This window comes from Clupea harengus, chromosome 7 (genome assembly GCF_900700415.2).
Source record: "Clupea harengus chromosome 7, Ch_v2.0.2, whole genome shotgun sequence".
NCBI lineage: Eukaryota > Metazoa > Chordata > Actinopteri > Clupeiformes > Clupeidae > Clupea > Clupea harengus.
In genome coordinates, this window is record NC_045158.1 from 2961276 (window position 1) to 2986275 (window position 25000).

Consider the following 25000-nt stretch of genomic DNA (forward strand, 5'->3'; position numbering starts at 1 on the left):
TTATTGTGTGGTTCTTCTTGATTCGTGAGTCTACTGATCTCCAGTCTGTTGATGTTAAAGTTGTGATTGTGTGGTTCTTCTTCATTCATGAGTCTACTGATCTCCAGTCTGTTAATGTTAAAGTTAAAGCTACAGCAGCTCCAGTCTTACCTTCATCTGCTGTCCAATCACCTCTGCGATATTCTAATGGTGACAGCAAACCAGTCAACTGAGCTGAGTAGGAGTGGAGTTAACACACTACACTGAGGAGTTAACACACTACACTGAGCTGAGTAGGAGTGGAGTTAACACACTACACTGAGGAGTTAACACACTACACTGAGCTGAGTAGTTAACACACTACACTGAGCTGAGTAGGAGTGCAGTTAACACACCACACTGGGGAGCAGGCACGTGCACAGACATGTTGGGGGGCAGGTGCTCAAACCAAAAAAAGGGCACCCATCGCCAAAATTATTAATGAAATAAAAAATAATAATAAATAAATAAAAAACACAGTAGGATATTGTCAACTTAAATATTTATTTTTGTTAACAAACTAACTCAAATTATCTCCTGAACATAACTCAGTCCTACACTTTGTCTGTCCTTCCTCATCCATGATGGGCTCCTCTGAACCAGGTAGGGTTACTGATTCTCTCTTATTTGTTTTACTAGTTGATAGCCTGATCCAAGATAAGAGAGCTGCTACCCTGAGCTGCTTGCTGCAGTTCCCTGTCCTTCTGCTTTTGGAGTCTCTCTTTTCTTGGCATTATTATTTTGTAAATGAGATAAATCAATGTTGTGCATAATGATCCAGAGTGACTTAGATTATCTCTGTAAAGCTGACAACACAGTACACACACATTTTTTTTACTGTTTTCTGACTGAGTTGAAGCATAAGCAGCATTACACTAATAATATACCACAATATACCTCACCAGACTGTCATGTAGCTCAACTTAAGACCTACCTTTCATTTCAATAATTACAATTTTAAATGAAACAAAACTAGTGAACTAGTCTAATTTGTAGAACCGTAAAACTGCCTTTAAATTCTCTGCCTGCGTGCCTGTTTGTCTGTCTGTCTGCCTGCCTGCCTGCCTGTATCTCTCTCCCTCTCTCTTCATTAAACATGACAAACGTCAGTAAACAGCTGGACAAGGCTTTGAAATCACGGATTTCGTGAGTTTTGTGTTTGTTTATTTTTTTAGAAAACGTCGGACCAGTTGCGACGTAATGTTTTCAGCGGCGCTAATGTTGTGGTTAATTTATCACCAAACAACGTCGGGGGATTGCACAAACACAGTCATTACCTGTTTGTCTGATGCTGCGGGTCAGAGAAGGAGTAGGCTGCAGCCGTTTGGCCAGGCGCTCAGCACTGCGTGAGCACTAAGTGGAGGAGGAGGAGGGAGGGGCGCGTGGGGCTTGTGAGCGCCGCGGAGCATGTCGGGGCGAAATTCTCACAAGAACTAAAATAAATTCCCCGTCATATATCAAAACACATTTGGGGGGGAATTGATGACAGAGAGAGTCATTTTTATTCTTAAATATTGATGAATGAAGAAAAAATGTGGCTCCAGCAGAAGGGGCACTTTTCTCATCCAGGGCAAAAGGGCAGGTGCTTGAGCACCACTAGGGGTCTATCTGTGCACGTGCCTGCTGGGGAGTTCACACACTACACTGAGAAGTTTTAAGGTTGGCTTTTTTACAGACACTAATTAACATGACTACCAATGAACATGACTACCCATGATCCTACAGGTCACTACATTCTTAACTGTCTGTGTTTGTGTGTTGGGGTATACGTTTCTAGTTTGTTTGTGTGTGTGTATCTGTGTGCATATCTGCATGTGTCTGTGGGTGTGTGGATCTCTCTCTATTCCTGTGTGTGTGTGTGTGTGTGTGTGTGTGTGTGTCTTCTCACCCCTAGCGTGGTGCTTTGACGGTTGTAGCCGGCGAAGTTGAGGATGCTCTCAGTGGCCATAGCCAGCCCTGTGTGCTGAGACAGACCTGACACCCAGTTCTGATGCTTATTCATATACTCCTGGGAGAGAGGGGGGTGGGTGGAGAGGGAGAGGGAGAGAGAGAGGGAGAGATAATTCATAGGAGAGGTAGAGGGAGAGAGAGAGAGGAGAGAGAGAGTGAGAGAAAATGACATGAGAGAGGTGGACAGAGAGGGGTAGAGGGGGGGTGGAGATGGAGAGAAAGAGAGAAAGAGAGAGAGAGAATAATAGGTGCAGATGAGAGAGAAAGAAACAGAGAGAGAAAAACATTAGGTGAGGAGGAAGAGGATACAATCAGCATTAAGTGAAAGAGTGAGAAAGAGTCAAAGGTTACAAACTGAATTGGGTTCGAGTGAGTGAAATGGCCTCATCTGCAGGTTGTGTGCCTATGACCAGCTCAAAGCCATGGTGTTATTTCACCATACCATCCTCTTTCATGTGTTCTGCAACGTATATAATGCCTCAGGTGTCCGGCGCAGTGACTCACCTGTAGGTGGGACTTGGTGACAGAAGATGCCCACTTCATGGCCTCCTTCAGGATCTCCCCACAGCGTGCAGCAAAGTCCTTCACTATACTCTGATACAGACAGACAGACAGACAAGTGAAAGTAACCAAATCACAGAAAAATGAATAATGACACCAAAAGGCAGCAGAGGCAGTCAAGTTCTCTGTTGACTGTGCGGTGTGTTGATGATTGTAATTGATCAAGTTCTCTGTTGACTGTGTGGTGCGTTGATCATTATCATTGATTAAGTTCACTGTTGACTGTGCGGTGTGTTGATCATTATCATTGATTAAGTTCACTGTTGACTGTGCGGTCTGTTGATCATTATCATTGATTAAGTTCACTGTTGACTGTGCGGTGTGTTGATCATTATCATTGATTAAGTTCACTGTTGACTGTGCGGTGTGTTGATCATTATCATTGATTAAGTTCTCTGTTGACTGTGCAGTGTGTTGATCATTATCATTGATTAAGTTCACTGTTGACTGTGCGGTGTGTTGATCAATATCATTGATTAAGTTCTCTGTTGACTGTGCAGTGTGTTGATCATTATCATTGATTAAGTTCACTGTTGACTGTGATGTGTGTTGATCAATATCATTGATTAAGTTGACTGACAGGGATCTCACCTCTCGGGCCTCGTGGGTGTCCGGTACAGTGATGCGATGGGGCGTGTCTGGGATGTCGTAATACGGTTGGTCCTTGTGGATATCCTGGCCAATGAGAGGTATTGCTTATTAATCACAGTTGCCCAGGGCAACGCTCATCTGAAATGAGACTTATAATTAGCTAGTTAGATGACGTGTCAGTACATGACTGGTTCACTGAGGCAGTCGGTCTTAACGTATGTGGAAGTTCATCTTTAACTATGTTGTGTGACTTAGGCAGAGAAACTGCACTGAGAGAATGTGTGCGCTGTGTCTGTACTGCACACATAACCCCGGTGTTTGTTTGTTTGTTTGTCTGTTTGTTTGTTTGTTTGTTTGTGTTCTGTACTCACTGCACTAAGAGACAGAGAGAGGGTCTGCAGGATGTCCAGCATGGTCTTCAGCACACGGCCACTCCACAACAGGTGAGGGAAGCTACAAGTAGAAAAATATATATTAAAATTATAAATATATATTAAAATTATAAATATATATTTATATATTATTATATGATCAATATATTATATATTACGAATTATATATTACAAGCTAAATTGCAAAGAAGTCTAAATAAAAACTGAACTAGATGGCAAATGTTTGTTGGTACCTAACACCATCAGTGACATGGTATAACTACTATATCAGACACTTTATTATGGACTTACGTTTCAGCCAATCCAGACAGGTATTTGTCCGCCACTCTACGGATGCGTTTGTGGGTGTGGTTAAAGTTGACCAATAGGAACTGAGCATGACGCTCCAGCTCCTCCTCATGCTCTTTGGTCTTGGGCTGTTAGCCCAAAACAAGACGGAGAGGAATGAGGGCTAGTTTGGCAGATAATCTGATAACCTACTGCTGTGGGTGGCAAGGTATCCTTGGGGCGCAAGGGTGTGTGTGTGTGTGTGTGTGTGTGTGTGTGTGTGTGTGTGTGTGTGGTTCACCTTTTCAGCCATCATCTGCAGGAACACCTCAAAGACCTTATCACCCACACATATCACACACTGCATCATCCCTATAGAGAAAAAAACACACTGCAATCAAACCATACCTGGATACAGAGAGATTCTGGAACAGATCAGTGTTAATTTCGTTGACGAAAACTATGACGAAAAGTATTCGTTAACGACCTTTTTCCCGTGACTAAAACGAGACTAAGACGTGACGAAAATGGATCTTTATAAATAAAAACTATGACTAAATCTATTTGAACTTTCGTTGACGAGACGAGACGAAAATGGTAGTGGTTGACTAAGCCACAATTATTATTTTTTTCTAAACTTGTATGCACATCATTGGTTGAATGTTGCCCGGTCCTGTATCTATCCCTCCTCCAATCCCTGAGCTGCCCGGACATGCAAGTGACGCCCTAACAAACGTTATGATGGCTGAAGATCAAGCACTCGGTACTGGAAGAAAAATAAGAATAGATATCTGGACAGTCTTTAATTATAACTTGACAGAAAATAAAACACAATGCACCGCAATAACCGGAGAGAAACCTTGTGGCTTCAAAATAGTTGGGAAGAACACAACAAGAGGCACCTGAAAGCGCACAAGACAACCCTGCCATTTATGCCAAGGTAAATTAGCTAGTAACTGTCAATGATAATTAGCTAATGTTAACTAGTTATTAGAATATATTAGCCAACGTTAAGTTAACTTCAAAGGGGCAGTCGAGTGTATAGGTTGTGTCAGCTTGGATAACTAGCTAGTCATTTTCGATTGAAACCTCCCGTTTGGCTTGGCAAATGATTCCAAAACTTTTAGCTAGCTAACGTTAGCTAACTATGAGGTAGCATAGCTAAGTTATGCTAGCTATCGATAGCTAGCTAAGTTATACTAGCTATCGATAACTAGCTAGTAAACGCATTGCAGAATGGACTATAGAACAGGCCACGCATGACCTAGCTAAATATGTTGGTTATCAGATTGCACAGCAATTCATATGGAGGATATGTGGTTGATTTAACTAAGGCCAGGTAGGCATAGTAGTTGTGTTGTGTTATCACATCATTTGAATCTTCAAAATCTAGACTTGATATTCTCTTATATTTTAATGATAATACTGTTAATTAAGTATTGCCCTCAAAATTATTATTTACAATGAATTCATTGGAATTCAGCTGTAGGCATATACTAGGAGATCTGTATCTTAGAGACTAATTGCGTCCACAGTTTAAGTACTGCAAGCTTGACTATTATGCAGTTGTAGACACAACACACAAGCGGTCCCCGGGCCTGAGAAGGGAAGGAAAGGAGTTTAATGTGGCTATAAGATGGACTTTTAAATGTGACTAAAACTAGACTAAAATGTAATGAGACTTCGTCGACTAAAACTAGACTAAAATGTTCTGAGTTTTCGTCGACGAAAACTAGACTAAAACTAAGGAGGATAAAAATGACTAAAAGTGACTAAAACTAATATGCATTTTCGTCTAAAGACTAAGACTAAGACTAAATCTAAAATAGCTGCCAAAATTAACACTGGAACAGATTTAAGCAATAATGTGGCCTGAATACACCTGTACATGGGAGATTGGAGCAGAAATAGCTCAAGTGTTTTGCTGTCATTTAGATTGGGACAGGACAGCTCTGATGTGGTGATTGGATACAGAATCATCCTACTACTTCTTAAACATATCACAGTAGCTTCCATCTGATGTGGTGATTGGATGCAGAATAATTCTACTACTTCTTAAACATATCACAGCAGCTTCCATCTGATGTGGTGATTTGATGCAGAATCATTCTAATACTTCTTAAACATATCACAGCAGCTTCCAACGGACGCATCCAGGCACTGATTATGGCGCCCAGTGGAGAAAGGCACATCATTAGGTCTCATCAACAAAACAGAGGGCGGTGAGACCGCTTGACCCCTCCTATTCCCCCAGGACCAGATTGTGTCTGTGTGTGTGGTGGTGTGTGTGCGTGAGCATGTCTGTGAGCATGTGCGTGAGTGTGTGCGTGAGTATGTGCATGTGTGCGTGTGTATGTGTGGGTGTGTGTATGTGTGGATGTGTGTGTGTGTTTGTGAGGTAGAGCGTCACCTGACTTGTCCTTCTGGATGGCCTTGTCCTCAAAGTAGCGGAACATCAGCTGGAAGCGGTCTGGGTCATTAGAGTGCAACATCCTGCAGAAGAAACAGAGAGAAGACAGTGAGAAGAGCTGCTGGAGCAATCATGCATCTGGATTATAATTCCAATTTGTATTTATTACTAAGAATTATTATCACTTATGGTAATTGGTATGTTTAGTATGATTTCCTAGCATTAATATTGCTGTATGCATGTTGCATTAAAAGTTGCTATTGTTAATGTTCTCAATGATCTAAATCTGCTGGACCAATGATTTATGTGGATCTCGACCTGATGCAGAATGAGACGGTTCTCAATGATCTAAATCTGCTGGATCAATGATTTATGTGGATCTCGACCTGATGCAGAATGAGACGGTTCTCTAGCGGATGACATGATCATGGGAGGAAACCAGGACAGAAGACAGAGGGAAAGAGAGAGGGACAGAAGACAGAGGGAAAGAGAGAGGGACAGAGGGAAAGAGAAAGACAGAGACAAACAAAGGAATGGGGGTGTGCAGGGGTGTGTAATGCAGAGAGAGAGAGTGTGTGTGTATGTGTACATGTGCGAGTGTGTATGTGTATGTTTATGTGTATGTACACATGTATGAGTGAACATTTGAGTGTGTGTGTGTGTGTGTGTGTTTGTCTGTGTGTGTGTGTTTGTGTGTGTGTGTGTGTGTGTGTGTGTGTATGTGCTTGTGTGTGTGTGTCTGTGTGTGTCTGTGTGTGTGTGTGTGTGTGTGTGTGTGTGTGTGTGAGTGTACACATGTATGAGTGAACATGTTTGTGTTTGTGTGTGTGTGTGTGTGTGAGTGTACACATGTATGAGTGAACATGTGTGTGTGTGTGTGAGTGTGTGTGGTTGTGAGTCTAGAGAGAGCAGGTAGAGAGAAGAGAGAGAGCAGGTAAAGAGAAGAGAGAGAGCAGGTAGAGAGAAGAGAGCCCAGACCTCATGTACTCCAGCCGGTACACAGAGAGCAGGTAGAGAGAAAAGAGAGAGATGAGGTAGAGAGAAGAGAGAGAAGAGAGAGAGCAGGTAGGTGCACAGACCTCATGTACTCCAGCCGGTACACAGAGAGCAGGTAGGTGCACATGGCGAAGTCCAGCTTGTTGATGAGGGCTGCAGCCTCGGGGGCGGGGTCTAACAGGTTTATGATGGTGCTGCGCAGGTCACTTAGCTCCGCCTACACAGACAGCACCAATCAACCAACTCATCCAAACGGTGTGACCAACATCTTTTCATTCTTTCCATTTTGAAATTCCATTTGGCCTTTGCTCAATGTTAAGATTTAACTGGAACAAAATTCTAATTTAAAAACCATATACCAAGACCTCAATAAACTTTCTTTTTAACATGCTCAGTAAAGTAATTCAAACGTATGGGAGTAGACAAGTGCAGACACGTGGGGAGACCGAAGCAACAGAAGACAGAGAGAGATGGGAGGGGGAGACAGAAGCAACAGAAGACAGAGAGAGATGGAGGGGAGACAGAAGCAACAGAAACAGAGAGAGATGGAGGGACAAAACAGAAGACAGGAGAGAGATGGGAGGGGGAGACAGAAGCAACAGAAGACAGAGAGAGAGATGGGAGGGGGAGACAGAAGCAACAGAAGACAGAGAGAGATGGGAGGGGGAGACAGAAGCAACAGAAGACAGAGAGAGATGGGAGGGGGAGACAGAAGCAACAGAAGACAGAGAGAGGGATGAGAGGGGAGACAGAAGCAACAGAAGACAGAGAGAGAGATGGGAGGGGGAGACAGAGTAATAAGGGTCTTCAGACAGAGTGATAGAGAGAAGAGGAGGTGTGTTACTGGAGTGACAGAGAGAAGAGGAGGTGTGTTACTGGAGTGACAGAGAGAAGAGGAGGTGTGTTACTGGAGTGACGGTGTCGTTCTTGAGCGCGGAGTTGTACTGCAGCTCAGAGCGCAGAGGCTCTCCACTGGGGAACGTCAGCAGTGGAGACTTGGTGGCAATCTCACACACACCCTCATACCACTCCTCAGGCCAAAGACCTGACACACACACACACACGCACACACACAAACACACACACATCCACGAACATGCACACACAGACACAAACACACAGAGAGAGAGAGAGAAACACATACAATCACACACACACATACACAGACACATTATCAGTCATAAGCTTTCCATCATAATTCCTATTCATTTGACATCAAATAAACAGACATTTCATGCACAGTGTATTAAGAATTTGGGTGACACTTACCGGAACCTTCCACGGCAAAGCCCATGACCACAGAGTAGAGCCAGAAGTCCCTGAAGAGTTTCTGGAGACGGGGTTTAGCTTCTTTAATCGGAGGCAAGCGTCGGGTCAGCTGCAGAGAAGCATAGCACAAGCTCATCAAAGAGAACTCAACTTCTCATGATGCACTGCCAATCCAGTTCAACTTAACAGACCCAAACAAATACAATCAAGAAGATATCAGTCTATATATCAGTCTATTTCATTAACATCACATAGCAAATCACTACCAAAGAAAATAAATGTAGGTGTTTTACTGTTTTACTGCTGTTAATAGCCCATTTTAATACACTGCAAGAATAAACAGAATATTGTGGACAACATCTGAAATGCTTTTAACAGAGTGGGTATGTAAATTCATCCGTTTGACCATAAAACAGCCTCGTCATTATGCACACGTTCTACTGGGGGAGCAGAACAGATGGAAGAGTTAACAGCTTCTCCAGGACCAGGCTGTTTGATTTGTGCTGTGTTTGATCAACAGGAGACAACAGCAAAGTCCAGACGGTCACACACACACACACTCACACACAGCAAACAGCCCACATTCACACAGACACGACGAGAACAAGCTCAGGTAAGAGAAGGCTTTTCACAAATAACCCAAAATAACTCTTCATACTTTTGTATACTGAATACAAGTTTGGTTCACATGATTGTATGAGCTGATATTCATATCTGAGTAAAGTTGAAATGGTTTCTATTTTAGGACCTTTAAGGAGAATAATTTAAAAGTGTTCAAACTTCAAAAAAACTTCAAATCAACTTACAATTGAGGGTATAATAACAGTACAATAAGGCACTGGTTATGGTATCCAGTGGAGGAATGCACATTAGGATAACAGTATAACATATAACCCATAATGTTATAGTATAACATAGCATAGTACATAATAAAATGTTATAGTATAACATAACAGAATTTAGTATACCACTGACACCATAAACTAATTGTACTCCTCTGATACATGGTGTATTAATCTTGTTCATGGTCACTGTGTAATTAACCATGTGACCTGGGGAAGCCTATCAGACAGACGCCTCCAAAACTGACTGGACTTGACATTAAACTGACTGTGTTTCTCTGGTGGAAAAACTATTTCATCACGATCCTGTCAGTATCATGGACATTCCTTAGACATCTTTGATGTCTAATCAATCCCTGTCCTTGCCAGGATGTGGTTCCTCTGTCTAGCGGTGAGCTCCGGTCTGCTGCTGCTGGTCAGGCCGGCCGTGGCCGGGATCAAACCGCTCGACTCGCACTTCTCCGAGGTGGTGACCGCGGCCCCAGTGGACCCCCGCGGAGCTTTTCCCGGCGGCACCCTGGACGTGGATGCCCTCCCACCGGACTTCCACAACGAGAACACAGTGACCAACGACCTGGATTATGAGGACTACATCGACTTCGACAAGATCCTGGCCATGGGAGAGGATGACTACAACGAGGGCGACGAGATCGATGACCTCCCGACCTCAGCACCCGACCTGGACCTGGAGCAGCCGTCCGACCCGAAGGTGCGGCGTGCCCGCCTGCTGCGGCTCTTTCACGGCCGCTCGCGGCTGCAACGCGTCAACGTCGTCAACGCGCAGTTCGGCTTCCGCCTCTACCGCAGCATGCGTAACCACGTCAACCAGACCGACAACATCCTGTTTGCGCCCGCTGGCATCTCCATCGCCATGGGGATGATGGCGCTGGGCGTGGGCCAGCGCACACAGGTGCAGCTCTACGAGGCGCTGGGCTTCACCGAGTTCGTCAACGCCAGCGTGCACTACAACAACGCCACTGTGCACAAGCTCTTCGCAAGCTCACACACCGACTCTTCCGGCGCAACTTTGGCTACACGCTCCGCTGTCAACGACCTCTACGTGCGCCAGGCCGTGAGTGTCAACGAAGCGTTCCGAGCCAACGTCAAGGCTTACTACTTCGCCGAGACGCAGTCAGTGGACTTCGCGGACCCTGCGTTCCTGAAGAAGGCCAACAACCGCATCCAGAAACTGACCAAGGGGCTGATCAAGGAGCCCCTGAAGAGCGTCGACCCCAACATGGTGCTGATGCTCCTCAACTACCTTTACTTCAAAGGTGAGCCAGACTGGAAAAGTCCATAAAGACACACACACACAAACAATACACACAAACATTACACACATTTCAGCCAGTGCAGAGGAGATTCAAATACAGACAAACAACGACACAAACTCAAGTTATGCACCAAAAATAAAAGTTATACACCAGTAAGTTTTGGTAAAACTGCCTGCATTAAAAAGTATGCCATATTACATATAATGGTTCAAATGGAGGTGGTTGTGCTTAACAATCTACATGCTTAAGGGACTTCAGGTTTCTGTTGGTGTAATGATAATAAGCGGTACACTTTGGGCTTTTCAATCATAATCAGTGCTGAAGGGTTTAATTACTCTTCTGAGAGTCCTCAGTCTTAATCTCCTCATCAAGATCATTTAGCTAAATTCATTATTTTAATGATAGGATAGGACTTTTAGCAACCACTTTATGTCTTTTCAAATCCTTATGTAGCTTTAAGGGAGACTGGTGCAATGAGAACACTGCAGTGTGGCTTCCAAAATCCCAAGCTCCTCTAACAGCCTAATGCTGCCTGACCTTTGACCTCTGCAAGCAGCAACGATGTGGAAATGGTCTTGTGGCACTTGATCTGTTTTGTTGTTGTTGTTGTTGCTTTTCCTCCATTTCTGAGTGGCTTCAGATAAAGTTGTCTGCCTAAGCACAGTCCACAAAGTCAATTTTGGAGTGGTGCTACTACTTGGCTCAACATCACCCTTTGGGCTTAGAGTGAAGTGCTATTGCCACAGACTGGTATCAGAGAAAACTAAACTTATTTCACTTATTGACCTGACCTCATATCAACATGTAGCCAGTATGCCAATCTACAGACCTACATGTTTATTGACTTTGAGGTGGAAACACCTTCAGAGACAAATGGATGGGGGTCACACTTTATTTGGATGGTCCCTATAAACTACAGTCACACTTTATTTGGATGGTCCCTATAAACTACAGTCACACTTTATTTGGATGGTCCCTATAAACTACAGTCACACTTTATTTGGATGGTCCCTATAAACTACAGTCACACTTTATTTGGATGGTCCCTATAAACTACAGTCACACTTTATTTGGATGGTCCCTATAAACTACAGTCACACTTTATTTGGATGGTCCCTATAAACTACAGTCACACTTTATTTGGATGGTCCCTATAGACTACAGTCACACTTTATTTGGATGGTCCCTATAAACTACAGTCACACTTTATTTGGATGGTCCCTATAAACTACAGTCACACTTTATTTGGATGGTCCCTATAAACTACAGTCACACTTTATTTGGATGGTCCCCTATAGACTATCAACCGATTATAAACAAACTGTTGAAACTCTGTTAACTACAATTGGTTAGGCTTAGGGGTTTGGTTTGATTGAGGTGATGTTGAGTGAACAATTAGAAAGACTGAACTTGAATTTCAACAAACCATCTGTAAAGTCTCTGTAGGCGGACTATCCAAATATAGTGTCACCATGGAAGATTGCATGAAGTTAAATCAATGGAGGGGGTGGAGTGTATGCGGGGGGGGGGGAGGTTAGCAAAGACAATGACGAGGAGAAAAACACACAAACACATTTCCTGTCTGGTCTGGTGTTCTGATTACACCCTTTGCCCTTATATTCCCCCCTTTTGGGAAAGCCCAAGTCCCACAATCCACTTCCTGTCCGGTCTGGCCTTGTGCCCCCTAACCCTCCTTATGTCCATATCCTCCTCCTCCACTCCCCGCCACCCCCTCCCCCCTCCCTCAGGCACGTGGGAGTTGAAGTTCCCTAAGGAGCAGACGCACTACCGTAACTTCCGCGTGACCGAGAAGCAGCAGGTGCGAGTGGCCATGATGCAGAACAAGGGCAGCTACCAGGCGGCGAGCGACAACGAGATGCAGTGTGACGTGCTGCTGCTGCCCTACGCGGGCAACATCAGCATGCTGGTGGTCATCCCCCAGAAGCTCTCGGGCATGAGGAACCTGGAGCAGGAGATCTCCCCCACGCTGGTCAACAAGTGGCTCAGCAACATGACCAACAGGTGAGAATGACAACAGGACCAACAGGTGAGAACGACAACATGACCAACAGGTGAGAATGACAACAGGACCAACAGGTGAGAATGACAACAGGACCAACAGGTGAGAATGACAACAGAACCAACAGGTAAGAATAACAACTGACAAAGACAGGGGACAAAACCACCAATTGTGAATACCACAAAAAATCAGCAGGTGTGTGAATGAATCAACAGGTGAGCAAAACACCTGGCTCTTGTGCACTGTCAGAAGCTGTGGTAAACCTAAACTCTTACAGCACTTGTCTTTGGCTTTAGTTTCACATTCACCACATTCCTGTCCTGCCACATCACAAAGAAAACAGTATCAAAATAATACATCCAAGTACTTTTTTTTCTCTTTTCTTCGATACATCTATCGTTTCGTTCCCCATCACATGTGGGGGTCACCCACCAATACAATGTCCAGTATGGGATCAGACTGCATCTTAGTACGGATCACAAATGACTAAGCCTGCTTTTGACCTCGGGGGAGAACAAGAAAACATCTTTTGACATCCATCATGAAATGTAATCTGTCTGTGAGAAGATCTGATCTCTGAGGGAGCAAAACACACAGCAGACACTTAGCTGCATGAGATACACATGTGCAAGCCAGCTCCTGCTGTTTGCAGACTGATCTCTTACTGTAATAGTGTTCTATGTTCTATAGCCTGTTTGTAGAACGCTCTAGTCCTGTAATAGTGTTCTATAGACCTGATCTAGTCCTGTAATAGTGTTCTATAGACCACTCTAGTCCTGTAATAGTGTTCTATAGACCTGATCTAGTCCTGTAATAGTGTTCTATAGACCTGATCTAGTCCTGTAATAGTGTTCTATAGACCTGATCTAGTCCTGTAATAGTGTTCTATAGACCACTCTAGTCCTGTAATAGTGTTCTATAGACCTGATCTAGTCCTGTAATAGTGTTCTATAGACCACTCTAGTCCTGTAATAGTGTTCTATAGACCTGATCTAGTCCTGTAATAGTGTTCTATAGACCTGATCTAGTCCTGTAATAGTGTTCTATAGACCTGATCTAGTCCTGTAATAGTGTTCTATAGACCACTCTAGTCCTGTAATAGTGTTCTATAGACCTGATCTAGTCCTGTAATAGTGTTCTATAGACCTGATCTAGTCCTGTAATAGTGTTCTATAGACCACTCTAGTCCTGTTATAGTGTTCTATAGACCTGATCTAGTCCTGTAATAGTGTTCTATAGACCACTCTAGTCCTGTAATAGTGTTCTATAGACCTGATCTAGTCCTGTAATAGTGTTCTATAGACCTGATCTAGTCCTGTAATAGTGTTCTATAGACCTGATCTAGTCCTGTAATAGTGTTCTATAGACCACTCTAGTCCTGTAATAGTGTTCTATAGACCTGATCTAGTCCTGTAATAGTGTTCTATAGACCTGATCTAGTCCTGTAATAGTGTTCTATAGACCACTCTAGTCCTGTTATAGTGTTCTATAGACCTGATCTAGTCCTGTAATAGTGTTCTATAGACCACTCTAGTCCTGTAATAGTGTTCTATAGACCTGATCTAGTCCTGTATAAGTGTTCTATAGACCTGATCTAGTCCTGTAATAGTGTTCTATAGACCACTCTAGTCCTGTAATAGTGTTCTATAGACCTGATCTAGTCCTGTAATAGTGTTCTATAGACCTGATCTAGTCCTGTAATAGTGTTCTATAGACCACTCTAGTCCTGTTATAGGTTCTATAGACCTGATCTAGTCCTGTAATAGTGTTCTATAGACCACTCCTAGTCCTGTAATAGTGTTCTATAGACCTGATCTAGTCCTGTATAGTGTTCTATAGACCTGATCTAGTCCTGTAATAGTGTTCTATAGACCTGATCTAGTCCTGTAATAGTGTTCTATAGAACCACTCTAGTCCTGTAATAGTGTTCTATAGACCTGATCTAGTCCTGTAATAGTGTTCTATAGACCTGATCTAGTCCTGTAATAGTGTTCTATAGACCACTCTAGTCCTGTTATAGTGTTCTATAGACCTGATCTAGTCCTGTAATAGTGTTCTATAGACCACTCTAGTCCTGTAATAGTGTTCTATAGACTGATCTAGTCCTGTAATAGTGTTCTATAGACCTGATCTAGTCCTGTAATAGTGTTCTATAGACCTGATCTAAGTCCTGTAATAGTGTTCTATAGACCACTCTAGTCCTGTAATAGTGTTCTATAGACCTGATCTAGTCCTGTAATAGTGTTCTATAGACCTGATCTAGTCCTGTAATAGTGTTCTATAGACCTGATCTAGTCCTGTAATAGTGTTCTATAGACCACTCTAGTCCTGTAATAGTGTTCTATAGACCTGATCTAGTCCTGTAATAGTGTTCTATAGACCTGATCTAGTCCTGTAATAGTGTTCTATAGACCTGAGAAGAGTTGAACAAGACAAGACACAGGCAGGAGAAACCACTCAAGACATGTTAATATGATTTAGTATTCCACAGTCCAGCATGTCTTTCCACAGGATTTCTGTTAGGCTCCACAACATGGTTCTCTACAAATCTGCTTCGTGTCGTGTGTTCTCTCAGTGTTGAATAAGCACAACGAGACTGAAGTGCCTGTCCCTTACTTCCAGAACCCGAGAGGTGGTGTTCCCCCGCTTCAACCTGAAGCAGAACTATGACCTGATCGCCCACCTGAAGGAGATGGGACTCACTGATCTGTTCGACGAAGGGGATTTCAGCCCGATGACCTCAGAGAAGATCGCCATCAACTGGGTAAGGCGTGCAACCCGACGACACAGGACCGACCACACAATAGGCCAATCATCCAGGACCACCATAGCACAGCTATCACTTACTGATGGCTTCAGCGCAACATCGGTGCTGGGAAACACGTAGACCATGTAGACCGGCTTGGGCCTTGGACAGTGACAGTCTAGAACTATCAGAGTGTTCTGAAGTTTAGGGACACATACCTGGTACTGTCGTTTAATCTAGGTCTTATGGTTCCCTTATCCTTTGGTCCCTACACCTTCTCTCTCACTCCTCCTGTCTCACCTGACCCCTGACCTCCCTTTCACTCTCTCTCTCTCTCTTGGTTCCACCTGTGACATCTCTCTCTCTCTCTCCCTCCCTCCCTCTCTCTCTCACTCTCTCTCTCTCTCTCACTCTCTCTCTCTCTCTCTCTCTCTCTCTCTCTCAGTTCCAGCACCAGGGGACGATCACAGTGAATGAGGAGGGCACGGAGGCTGCCGCTCTGACCCAGGTGGGCTTCATGCCCCTCTCCACACAGACCCGCTTCATCGTGGACAGACCCTTCCTCTTCCTCATCTACGAGCACCGCACGGACTGCGTGGTCTTCATGGGACGTGTGGTCAACCCCACACAGAACTAAAGCACACACACACACACACATATTTACACACTTCAACACACTCAGACACATTTACACCCTTAAACACACACACACATATTGCCTCCTAGTCATGCCGCCCCCCCCCCCCACACACACACACACACACACACAACAACAAATACTACATAATAATTACACATGCAAACACATAGTCATGGTACACATGATTTGTGACAGATGCATAAACACTGACGTCCACAAACACACACGTGTGCTCAAACGTAACTGTACTACTCTTCCTGACTCTATTACTCAAGAAGCTGTGTATGTGTGTGTGTGTGGGTGGGTGTGTGTGTAAGCAGGCCCACATATCTAAGTATTTGTCATTAGTTAATGTTTTATCCACCTCTATCAGAGGACAGCACCTCAGATTTGGACAGGCATTGGCCACATGCCAGATCAGGCCGGTGTCTTTCGCTCCCTGGGATTTTATACTGGTTTGACTTGTGCTAACCCTCTTTAGCATCCTTCTCTGTCTATGAAACCCAGGGCTTTAATATGCCTTCATAAAGCAAGAATGGAAACCAGCAAGTTTTCTGGCACTTTAGCAACTACACGAGATCACTGTATATGGAGATAATGGCCTGTATCTGATGACTACAACTGCATGTAGGTTAAGTGATGAGCGTAATTTTTTATGTTTATAGAAAGTGTCTGTACACATACAAGTGTTTGTGATGTGGATTAATGCCATTAAAAGTGATTGGATGATGAATTGGATGGCGACTGATTCAGTTTCACTTCAGCGGAGTTCAGTTAAATTCCGTGCAGGTTTCCGTGCATTTTATAGAAAAGGCCTTCTCACACTGATATGTCTCTAAATCGAATAAGCCTATTCTGGAGGAGACACGGAGGAATGTCAGGATAACAGCTCACAGTCATGCAACAAAGACTTGAATCATTTAAACATACATTTTTAATCTGTGCTTTATATTTGGATGAGACATGTTTTATTCAATCCAGTATAGACAAACAAGTCTCTAGAGATTCCATCCAAACTTATTTATGCATGAAAATGGTACTTTCTCTTTCTCTCTCTCTTTCTCCATTTACCACTTTCCACTGTCATTTTTTACCTTTTCTTCTTAGTTCTCTCTCCTCTGGTCTCTCCCTTTCTTTCCCTTCTTTTCCTCTCCAGCTAGCAAACTGTCCCTAAGCACAGGGAAGGCAGGTAACATCACAGCTTGTGTGTAGGACATACGCACACACACACACACACACACACACACACACACACACACACACACACACACACACACACACACACTGTCCCTCAGCACGGGGAAGGCAGGTAACATCACAGCTTGTGTGTAGGACATACGCACACACACACACACACACACACACACACACACACACACACACACAAACTGTCCCTAAGCGCGGGGAAGGCAGGTAACATCACAGCTTGTGCGTAGGACATACGCACACACACACACACACACACACACACAAACTGTCCCTCAGCGCGGGGAAGGCAGGTAACATCACAGCTTGTGCGTAGGACACACACACACACACACACACACACACACACACACACACACAAACACACACAAACTGTCCCTATGCGCGGGGAAGGCAGGTAACATCACAGCTTGTGCGTAGGAGGGCCCACCTACTCCTGGTGCTGAATGCCAGCTACCACCACAACAGAGGCCGTGCCAATGATCATCATCACAAGGAACCACACAGGCATCATACCCTGCTGTGCCACCATCCAGTCACCTGCTAAGCCGTGCCCAGTGCCAATGCCAGTCAGCGACAACAAATATGCCCTCCTACTCACAGTGTCTTGTTTTGCAAGCCGAGTCAATATTTGTTTACGGAGTTAAACCCTGACCAACAGCAAACTGCTCCTCGGCAATAGAAGGTCGTCACCTGCACATTTGTTACGGCTGCTGCTAAAGCAATCAATGTTTTCAAGTACGTTTATATTTGAGCTAATTCAGCTATTTCTGAAAACGAAACAATTGCGATGCAGTTTTGGGTCCAACAAACGAAAGCAAGTCAGATGATTTTTCACAGTTTATGGCAGGCAGACATCCACACACATTCAATCTAGACCAGTCTCACCATAAGTAATTTTTATACTCGTGTGCCAAAGTGATCGGGACTGCTGCCGGCTGTCGTCTTATTTCACGGGGCAATGCTGTAAACTCTCTTTGGCTTATCTAATGTTTACACCATATGAGAAGCCTGCCATAAAGCATGACATTTCAAAATGACATTTACTACACTGTCTGCCCAGTAAAGGGTGCGGCTGTAATCACTGCATTCTCTGTGGATTCAAACAGGAATCTGAGGCATTTGGACGTCAGCACTAGTAAGGATGTTCCATGCTCTGTGTGTGTGTGTGTGTGTGTGTGTGTGTGTGTGTGTGTGTGTTAGGTCCACTTTATCCTCACTTACCCTGCCAAGGCATCATACCATGTGGGAGACAAATCCAATCACATTTTTAACAAACACAGATGTGGTTTAACGCACATGTGGTGCCAGCCAATCAGAACTGAGGATGGAGTGATTCTAGAGTGTGATGATACTTGGAACGTGTGGAGAGAGACGTAATCAGATTCTAATCAAACCTCAGCGCACTTCACACAATACGACACACGCAACACCAACACACTTAATACCGACACACTTAATACCAGTGTACTGAACACAGAGTAAAAGGGTGCCTGGCCAACCATGGCATGTGATTGTTCTACTGACAGTCTTTATAGCCCAGATGAAAGCTCTGCATTAGCATTCCTGCACGGAGATGCTTTAAATATTGAATGGGACAAGGCTGTGGTCAGGGAGAGAGAGAGAGATTGGGAAGATTGTGTGAAGAAGAAAAGCACTGAGATTCATACAGAGTGAGAGTGAGAGGAAGAGAGAGAGCGAATGCATGTGTGCGTGTGCGTGGGTTTGTGTGTGTGTGTGTGTGTGTGTGTGTGTGTGTGTGAGTGTGTGAGTGTTCTCTTACCACAGCAATGACAGGAATCAGGACACCGAGGTTCCCTGCACTGCTGGAGGCCTGGGGGATGAATGAGAACGTAGACAATTAACAACTTACAAACACAGGACTGAGACACAACAGAGATACATAAACAAACACAGGACTGAGACACAAATCAGACACAAACAAACACAGGACTGAGACACAAATCAGACAGATAACATGGCTGAACCATATCAACTAAACAGGAAAGACAACAAATAAAAACAATTTCTGATTAATAATAAAAAAATGCCCTAATGGCATGGAAACACAAATATGACTAGTTTTGATTCTTTCGATTGTTTTGTAACAAAATAAATATAAATAAACTATGACTTTCTCTCTTAACTCCTCTCTCTCTCTCACTCTCTCTCTCTCTCCTTCTCACATACACCTCTTTCTCTCTCTCTCTCTCTCACTCTCTTTCTCACATACACCTCTCTCTCTATATATATATATCTCTCTCTATCTCTCTCTCTCTCTTTCTCACATACACCTCTTTCTCTCTCTCTCTCTATCTCATAGATAAACACATTTTGAATTCTCCACACAGCCAGGCTCCCTATTACAGCTGAGAAGGAGCAGCATGTTCCCAGCTGTCTGGCCCTTTCCTAAGGTAGACCTGCGTGTCCCACTAATTGCTTGTTTGTAAACATACCAGGCTATGTCCGTATAAAAGGTCAAAATCACAACCTATCAAGATTAGCACTTCTCTTTGACCTTTGTCTAAGAAAACAACATCAGGGTGTGAGGGATGTTCCAACACACATCCTCAGAGCTATTAAACCATTCTGGCTATATGCATGAATGTTTGTCCATAGTCACATCTTTGGGTAGCACCTCTCTCACTGCAATGCCAATTAAATCAACAATATGGGCATGGCGTGCAGGACAGAGCCCTTTGACCATATGGGCACCTGCTCTAGCTGTAGGGCAGAGTCAGAATGCAGTGTGGTTGGGGATGTTCAGGCTCCCATAACACAAGGTTATATTTGGGGATGTTCAGGGTCCCATAACACAAGGTTATATTTGGGGATGTTCAGGCTCCCATAACACAAGGTTATATTTGGGGATGTTCACGGTCCTATAACAGAGGGTTATATTTGGGGATGTTCAGGGTCTCATAACACAAGGTTATATTTGGGGATGTTCAGGCTCCCATAACACAGGGTTATATTTGGGGATGTTCAGGGTCCTATAACAGAGGGTTATATTTGGGGATGTTCAGGCTCCCATAACACAAGGTTATATTTGGGGATGTTCAGGCTCCCATAACACAGGGTTATATTTGGGGATGTTCAGGGTCCCATAACACAAGGTTGTATTTGGGGATGTTCAGTGTCCCATAACACAAGGTTATATTTGGGGATGTTCAGGCTCCCATAACACAAGGTTATATTTGGTTGGTAGCACCTGTAGTGTCTGGCCGTGAAGCAGAGAATGCCCTCCCCTATGGCAGCACTTCTAAGCATAGAATCCAACACAGAATGGTCAGCAGAGTCAGGAGATGTCGGCTTCCCCTGCATCCTTAGTCCAGCCCAGCCATGCTTAATCTCCATCTGGATCATACTGAGGAGAACTTTCCTTGCTGTTGTGTTTTGGAGAGTGTGTTGTAATCCGTTGCGACACACAGTGGTTTCCACGGTGACAGATGTGGCTGTGAGTGTGACCACTGCATCAGATACCTCTGTTTATTGTTGTCCATTTTAACCGAACTGCAGTTCTGTTACACAGGTCGTTTAGGCCTGGCCAATTGTGTGTCTAGCTAAGCTGTCTTGGTTGTTTGTGGCCACTGGGACCTTTCTCCTCCTAAGGTCCAATAGCAGGGAAGCTCTGGCTAGCTCTCTAACAGCAGTATTGTCGTTGTTGAGGATATTGATGAGGTGCGTCAGCCTTGTAGCAGTGTAGATCCATTCCACATCGGGGGCCCCCAGCCCCCCTTCTTTATGAGTGAGAAGAGTAATATCCTGAGTGGACTGGCGTGTTCAGTCCCAGCCTTTTGCTGACAGCTGTTTTACTGATCACATCCCGAAGGACATTTTGTTTGTATAAAAGTGTTGAATGTCTGCTAGGGCCACCTCTCTTATGGTTTCTAGTTTCATGACCACAGGCAGGGGGGATGTGTCAACTAAATCGATACTGTTCTTATTCTCACACACACACATACAGACACACACTCTCTCTCTCTCCCTCTCTGTTTTACACACACACACACACACACACACACACACACACACACACACACACACACACACACACAAACCTTGAGTGCGGGCCCCTTGTCGCTGGCCCTCTCGCTGGCTCTCTTCCCCTCCAGGCCCAGCTGGACGAACAGCTCCAGCAGGTTCACCATCAGCTCATCCTCCAGCAGCTCCCCTTGCAGGTTGGCAGCTATGTTCGCCAGCGCGTTTATCACAGCCAGAGAGCAGTGCCTGCCCACCCACACCGACACCGACACACACACACACACACACACACACACACACACACACACACACACACACACACACACACACACACACAGAGGTGCACATAGGTACATACATGTATTGATACTCATGAAGTCACAAACCAAAACACACATGTGTACACACATACATAGGTTCTGGACACGGCTGGATGTAAATTACAAGAGTGTGCCCTAGTGTGTGTTCGGGGGGCATACCTGTATCCATGGTCTCTGTAGTCTTTAGTGGCGGAGTAGACCACAGAGCTGGCCTTCACACTGATCTGCTGGAACAGGTTCCACACCTCCTGATAGATGTATTGCTGTGTAAACAGTAGAACACTACATCTTATATGCACAGATAAAACAGATGTGAGTGCTTTATATACGCCGTGACAGCGCATGTCATGGTATTAACAGCTTGTGTCATGCAGGCGTGACTTGAAGAGTGTCTGTGTCTGTGTCTGTGTCTGTGTCTGTGTCTGTGTCTGTGTCTGTGTCTGTGTCTGTGTCTGTGTCTGTGTCTGTGTCTAATGTGACTGTATATGCGGTCATGTATGGTCAAGTGATGACCATAGCCAGTCTATAATGAGTGTGTGGTCTACGGCATCTTGAGGTAGGTGTGTCACTATATGTGTCACATAGTGTGTGTGTGTGTGTGTGTGTGTTTGTTACATTTACATTGTCATTTAGCAGACGCTTTTGTCCAGAGCGACGTACAAGGGAGTGTATGTGTGTGTATGTGTGTGTGTGTGTGTGTGTGTGTATCTTCTTACATTCCCAGTGATGACCATGCAGCCCAGCTGGTCAATGATCAGCACGTCCAGTTGGGACGGTGGCTGGCAGAACTTCTGCTGCAGAATCTGCAGGATGGTCTGCGTCACCCGCGGCGAATCCCGCATCGCCACGGCAATGTGGCCCAGTGAGCGGATGGTGTGTTCTGGAATCAGGTGGGCATCTCTAGGGAGAGGGGAGACAGGACAGCTGTGAGCGGTAACCATGGGAACAGACTCAGAGGAAGCATAGAGATGCAGTCCTGAATGTGTAATGAGCATGCTCAGTCCAGTCGGCAGCTCAATTTACCTCTGCTGTGATGTGGCAGGGGTATCTGGTGTGTGTGTGTGTGTGTGTGTGTGTGTGTGTGTGTGTGTGTGTGTGTGTGTGTGTGTGTGTGTGTGTGTGTGTAGGTGTGTGTGTGTAGGTGTGTGTGTGTGTGCGCGCATGTGGCAGGGGTATCTGCTGTGTGTGTGTGTGTGTGTGTGTGTGTTTTGTACTTGTCGTTCTCCTGTGAGATATAGAGTCGGTTGGAGAGGCTGGCCAGGAAGGCCTCCACAATGACATCATCCATCAACAGGCCAGCTATCAGACATCTGGGAACACAAGATCAATACATTATAGTTTTGTTACACACACACACACACACACACACACACACACACATACACACACACACACACACACACACACACACAGTTTGTTGACGCTGAGTAGTTTACATGATGTGTTGTTATTTAGATGGCAAGTTAAGCATTGTTGTTTGTTTACCTGCAGACGTTGTCAATGGAGATGTCCCGAAGCTGCTCGTACATAGAGGGCTGGTCCTTCCTGTTGGAGAGCATGTTGAAGGTTGACTGCGAGTGCTCGTTGGTCACGCTGATCTTGATTTCACCGGCCACTTTGCAGGGATAGGACAGACAGAAGTCAATTAGCCCCCCACCAACAGCAAATTCTATAGGTTTCCTTTCAATAAGGGTGCAAGTGTGTATTTGTGTCGTTGAATTGAAAAAACAGACATTTGCGTGTGTGTACTGACCTGTGCTGTACTGACTGTGGTATTTGTAGAGTTTGACCAGCACAGGCGATGGCACAACCAGGAAGTCTCGCAGAGACATGGTAGCAGAGTGCGCAATGACTGGGAAACGCTCACACAGACGCCCCAGACCCTGTCTCACACACACACACACACAACACGCACGCGCACACACACACACACACACACTCACACACACACACACACAAACACGCACGCGCACGCGCACACACACACACACGCACACACACACACACACACACACACACACACACACACACACAAGATGCAAACAGCTATAACTAGACTGATATACATGCTTCATGGTTAGAAAACACCTTCCTTTTTTACTTTAATGTATTTAAAGCTTCAAAGACACTCAAGTAAATATCAGCTGGCAGGTATTGCTCTAGTCCTTTAAAACGAATGTTGCATCATAAACACATAGCTACACACACACACACACGTTTTTCTCTAGCCCTTTAAAACTAATAATACCCATATAACGTAACGTATTATCATAACGTAACGTATTATCATAACATGTGTCTCTGACCCATTGCTATACAATCATCTGAAATCTACAATCTGCACATCACCAAGGTTGATGGTCCTGCCCTAATTCTAACTATGAAGCTCATTTCACTCAATCTAGACCTGCCCTAATTCTATCTATGAAGCTCATTTCACTCAATCTAGACCTGCCCTAATTCTATCTATGAAGCTCATTTCACTCAATCTAGACCTGCGAATCCTATGAGTCCCCTGCTGTCCACTCTATGTTCCCTAACCCTTTCATGGTAACCTAAACAAGGCTTCACTTAGCCCTGTCAGTACTCCCACCGCTAACCCTGAAATTCAAACACCAGTTTAAAAACACCCGGGAATCTTCACCCGCGTCATTCACACCACCCTGATCTAATCCCAATCCCAGATGCTCATTCATTACATGCATTCCTTTTTCCCATTCCCCAGATCAATGCACAAGCGAGGTAGATTACAACCCAAGCAACAGAGGCCAAAGAAAATGACTGCCACAGTCTTCAGCTCTATCCGACAGAAACAGAGCATTAGTGAAGGACTCGTTATACAAGAGCAGGTGATATTTGGGAATCCACTTCAAACTCAAACATGATATATGATGTAAAAAGGTGGTATATCAGTACAATATATAATTATTAATACAATCCAATTATTTCACTCAAAATTGCTTTATTTATGAAGAACAGAAGGTGTCTGAGTGTACATAGCTACATATGTAAGAGAACACTGTGATGACCTTTGATCTTTGACCTGAGCCTGCTCTCTGACCCCTAGGCCTGTGTGTCTGTGCTGTGAGTACAGCTCTCTGACTAGGCCTGAGTGTCTCTCTGACTCTAGGCCTGAGTGTCTGTGCTGTGATTACTGACTCTAGGCCTGAGTGTCTGTGCTGTGAGTACTGCTCTCTGACTCTAGGCCTGAGTGTCTGTGCTGTGAGTACTGCTCTCTGACTCTAGGCCTGAGTGTCTGTGCTGTGAGTGTCTCTCTGACTCTAGGCCTGAGTGTCTGTGCTGTGACCCTAGGCCTGAGTGTCTGTGCTGTGACCTGAGTACTGCTCTCTGACCCTAGGCCTGAGTGTCTGTGCTGTGAGTACCTGACTCTAGGCCTGAGTGTCTGTGCTCTGACTCTAGGCCTGAGTGTCTGTGCTGTGAGTACCTGACTCTAGGCCTGAGTGTCTGTGCTCTGACTCTAGGCCTGAGTGTCTGTGCTGTGAGTGTCTCTCTG

The 25000-nt window shown here is 44.6% G+C and overlaps 2 protein-coding genes across 2 annotated transcripts in view; one reads left to right on the forward strand and one right to left on the reverse strand.

The window, feature by feature from the left end:
* pi4kab (phosphatidylinositol 4-kinase, catalytic, alpha b) overlaps positions 1-25000 on the reverse strand; it is a 56352-nt gene that overhangs the window by 17663 nt on the left and 13689 nt on the right. Inside the window, exons 13-29 of the mRNA XM_031570162.2 lie at positions 23240-23369; positions 22972-23101; positions 22701-22796; positions 22203-22386; positions 21646-21749; positions 21244-21412; positions 18966-19016; positions 8455-8563; positions 8094-8230; positions 7269-7402; positions 6190-6272; positions 4081-4151; positions 3804-3928; positions 3492-3573; positions 3121-3204; positions 2473-2562; positions 1907-2026 (exon numbers count right to left, since the gene is read on the reverse strand). Of these exons, the coding sequence (XP_031426022.1) occupies positions 1907-2026; positions 2473-2562; positions 3121-3204; positions 3492-3573; positions 3804-3928; positions 4081-4151; positions 6190-6272; positions 7269-7402; positions 8094-8230; positions 8455-8563; positions 18966-19016; positions 21244-21412; positions 21646-21749; positions 22203-22386; positions 22701-22796; positions 22972-23101; positions 23240-23369 (1899 nt within the window). The remainder of the gene's footprint in view (positions 1-1906; positions 2027-2472; positions 2563-3120; positions 3205-3491; positions 3574-3803; positions 3929-4080; positions 4152-6189; positions 6273-7268; positions 7403-8093; positions 8231-8454; positions 8564-18965; positions 19017-21243; positions 21413-21645; positions 21750-22202; positions 22387-22700; positions 22797-22971; positions 23102-23239; positions 23370-25000) is intronic.
* serpind1 (serpin peptidase inhibitor, clade D (heparin cofactor), member 1) lies at positions 8955-15989 on the forward strand. Its single transcript, XM_031570161.2, is given in 7 exon segments — positions 8955-9067; positions 9666-10288; positions 10291-10339; positions 10341-10570; positions 12319-12592; positions 15213-15354; positions 15782-15989. Coding segments are annotated over 6 exon segments (1509 nt in total). The 5' UTR covers positions 8955-9067; position 9666; the 3' UTR covers positions 15974-15989.